The sequence below is a fragment of the Poecilia reticulata genome, linkage group LG7, assembly GCF_000633615.1.
Source record: "Poecilia reticulata strain Guanapo linkage group LG7, Guppy_female_1.0+MT, whole genome shotgun sequence".
In the NCBI taxonomy this organism is placed as follows: Eukaryota; Metazoa; Chordata; class Actinopteri; order Cyprinodontiformes; family Poeciliidae; genus Poecilia; species Poecilia reticulata.
This window is the reverse complement of record NC_024337.1, coordinates 5,227,856-5,230,649: the sequence shown is the minus strand read 5'-3', so window position 1 is coordinate 5,230,649 and position 2,794 is coordinate 5,227,856. Positions and strand designations below refer to the sequence as shown.

At 46.5% G+C, this 2,794-nt stretch overlaps 1 protein-coding gene across 2 annotated transcripts; it reads right to left on the bottom strand.

Annotated features, from left to right (window-relative positions):
* Nucleotides 1–6: 6 nt before the first annotated feature.
* Nucleotides 7–1,768, bottom strand: LOC103466982 (girdin-like). 2 transcript variants are annotated; one of them, XM_008412987.2, is made up of 2 exons: nt 333–1,768; nt 7–302 (listed from the first exon to the last, which is right to left on the bottom strand). In XM_008412987.2, the coding sequence occupies exons 1-2, from the start codon at nt 1,623–1,625 to the stop codon at nt 144–146; spliced, it is 1,452 nt and encodes a 483-aa protein (XP_008411209.1). In that variant the 5' UTR covers nt 1,626–1,768; the 3' UTR covers nt 7–143. The 2 variants fall into 2 exon arrangements, with proteins under 2 accessions (XP_008411209.1, XP_008411208.1); XM_008412986.2 differs by having other exon boundaries at nt 7–1,768.
* Nucleotides 1,769–2,794: the final 1,026 nt, after the last annotated feature.

Sequence of the window (2,794 nt, the reverse complement as noted above, 5' to 3'; positions counted from 1 at the left end):
CACAAATCCCTGGAGGTCAGCCCCCAAGTGTCAAGCTCCATCGACACCGTAGTCCTGTTGTCCTCAAGCTTTTCTGCCACTGACAATCAAACATGAAGCTTGGAGGCCTCATGACCCTTTATTTAGAATGACCATGCTTCAACTTAGTGCCTGAGATTGACTGTTCGGTACATTCTCACAAGTGTACTGGTGAAACCTCTGACCACACGTCTGAATATAGGTGGCCGCTCCTGAGGCTGGTCTGAAAACGGCTGGTTGTCTTCGTCGTCTTCCTCTTCTGATAGCTCCTCGTTCTGCTGCTCCTCGTTCTGCTGCTCCTCGTTCCGCTGCTCCTCTTTGTCCCTCAGCCTTTGGTTCAGCTGTTCCACTTCAAGCTCAAGGTTAGTATTCATGCGCTCCAAGACTTTTATTTCCTGCTCGGAGGCGACGCTTCTGTACTGCAGGCCCATGTAAGTCAGCTTGAGGTGGTTTTTTTCCTCTGCCAAGGCGCTCTTTGCCTGGCGGAGCATGTCGTTTTCCTCCTGCAGGGAGGCGTTATTGTCTTCTAGTTCGGTGTTCTCCTGCTCCAAAATGTTGTTGTTCCGCTGCAGGGTGGCGATGTTCCGCTCCAAGGCGATCTTTCTCTCCTTCAGGGCGGTGTTCTCCTGCTCCAAGGCGGCGTTATCCTGCTCCAGGGTGGCGTTTGCTTGCTCCAATACGGCATCTATTCGCTCCAAGGCGATGATTCTCTGCTCCAGGGAGGTGTTCTTCTGCTCCAGGGTGGTGATGTTCTGCTCCAGGGTGGTGATGTTCTGCTCCATGGTGGTGCCTCTCTGCTCCAAGTCGATGTTTCTCTTCTTCAGGGCGGTGTTCTCCTGTTCCAAGGTGGTGTTATCCTGCTCCAGGGTGATGTGTGCCTGCTCCAAGGCTTCATCTATCTGCTCCAAGACAGTCTTCTGCTGCTCCAAGGCAATGTTTTTCAGCTTCAGTGCGCTGTTCTCCTGCTCCAGGATGGTGCCTCTCTGCTCCAACGCTATTTTCCTCTCCTTCAGGGCGGTGTTCTCCTGCTCCATGGAGGCATTATCCTTCTCCAGGGTGGCGTTTGCCTGCTCTAAAACTGCATCTATTCGCTCCAAGGAAATGCTTCTCTGCTCCAGGGAGGTATTTCTCAGCTCCAGGTTTGTGTTTTTCTTCTCCAGATCAGTGCATTTCTGCTCCAAGATGGTTTTTTCCTTCTCTAGGGCAGTGAATTTCTGTTCCAGGGTTGTGTTTTTCTGCTCCAGGGCAGTGTTTTTCAGCTTCAGGGCGGTCTTCTCCTGATCGAAGGCGGCGTTTGACTGCTCCAAGATGGAGTCTATTTGCTCTAAGGTGGTCTGTTCCAGGTAGGTGTTTTTCTGACCCAGGGTGGTGTTTTCCTTCTCTAGGGCAGCGCATTTCTGCTCCAGGGTGGTTTTTTCCTTCTCCAGGGCAGCGCATTTCTGCTCCAGGGTGGTTTTGTCCCCTGCCAGTGTGGTGTTCTTCTCCTTTAAACTTTTGTTTTCTGCAAAAAGTTTTCTAATGTTCTCATCGTTTTTTTGAAGAAGCTGTTCAATTTGCATCTTCAGATCCTCGTGCTCTGTTATAAGGTTTTTAGTTTCCATCGACATGTTGATTTCTTTCAAGATGGCGTGGAGCTTCTGTCTGTAGCTAAAGTTTATGTAGTCTGGACAAATCCAAAATCTTCTTAGGAGACAATCCTTCTACTTGCTCTGTGACATTGCAACTCTGTTTTCTCTGTTCTCTGATCTCTTTGTGACATCAATTTGCGTGATGTCACAAATTGATGTCACTACCTCAGCAGAACAATTAGAAAACTGCTGAAGTTTGAATAAAAACTAATTTTAYGACTGAATGCTAGTCCATGGGCCAGAGGCCAAAATTTGACATTTTTGTCCATTTCAGGGTGGCAAAGTCTATGAATATTTTTTGAAAAGATACATGTCTCTAGTTAATATTTTGGTGTGATAGCCCTTCCAAAATGGTAGTTGAGTCATAGTTATCAGCTCATGAAGTAAACAACCACTTTGGAAAAATTCTGTTTTTTGAGACTGGTGAATGTCTGGTTTAGGCTCATGGTATGGGCATTTATCAAAGGTTTATAATATAGTGTTTGGTATCTTCTTAAAGAGGTTTTGAGTGTCTCTGACCAACACAGAGGTCACTAGAGCTCGTTAAACCAAAAATTATACACATTTTTTCCACACCTTTTGACCAAACTAGATACATTTATTTTATTCCAGTGGTATTTAGGGACATCAAGGACACAAGAGTTAACAATTAAAATACTCAGCAGACTCTAAGGCAGTGGTTCTTAACCTGRGTTCGATTGAACCCCAGGGGTTCGATGAGTCGGTCTCAGGGGTTCGGTGGAGCCTCTGCCGCTGAGGTAAAGACACACTTGTGTAAAGTCGTGATGACGCGCCCCGCTTTGCCATCACTTGCTGCAGAGGATCACGTTACATTGCTTAGCCAATCAGTGSTACGGAGGAKCMCTGATTGAAGGAGCTCCACTCTCAGCAGGGATTTGAACTTGTGTCTTTAATTACTTCAGCAAAGCTCACAGTTTTTACCAGATTCTGTAGCTTTCGRTGTACTTCTAAAGCTGCTCCTTAGTCACGTCTTTTCGGGGTCGGGCTTTCAGAAATCAAAATAAGGGATGGCCAACCTGTTGAAACTGGCACATTTTAAATACCTTGCGTCGTTCCTGGACAGTCAGCTCAACTTTGCTGAAAACACTGAATATATTTTGAAGAACTGTTCTGAGTCCAGTTTCTAG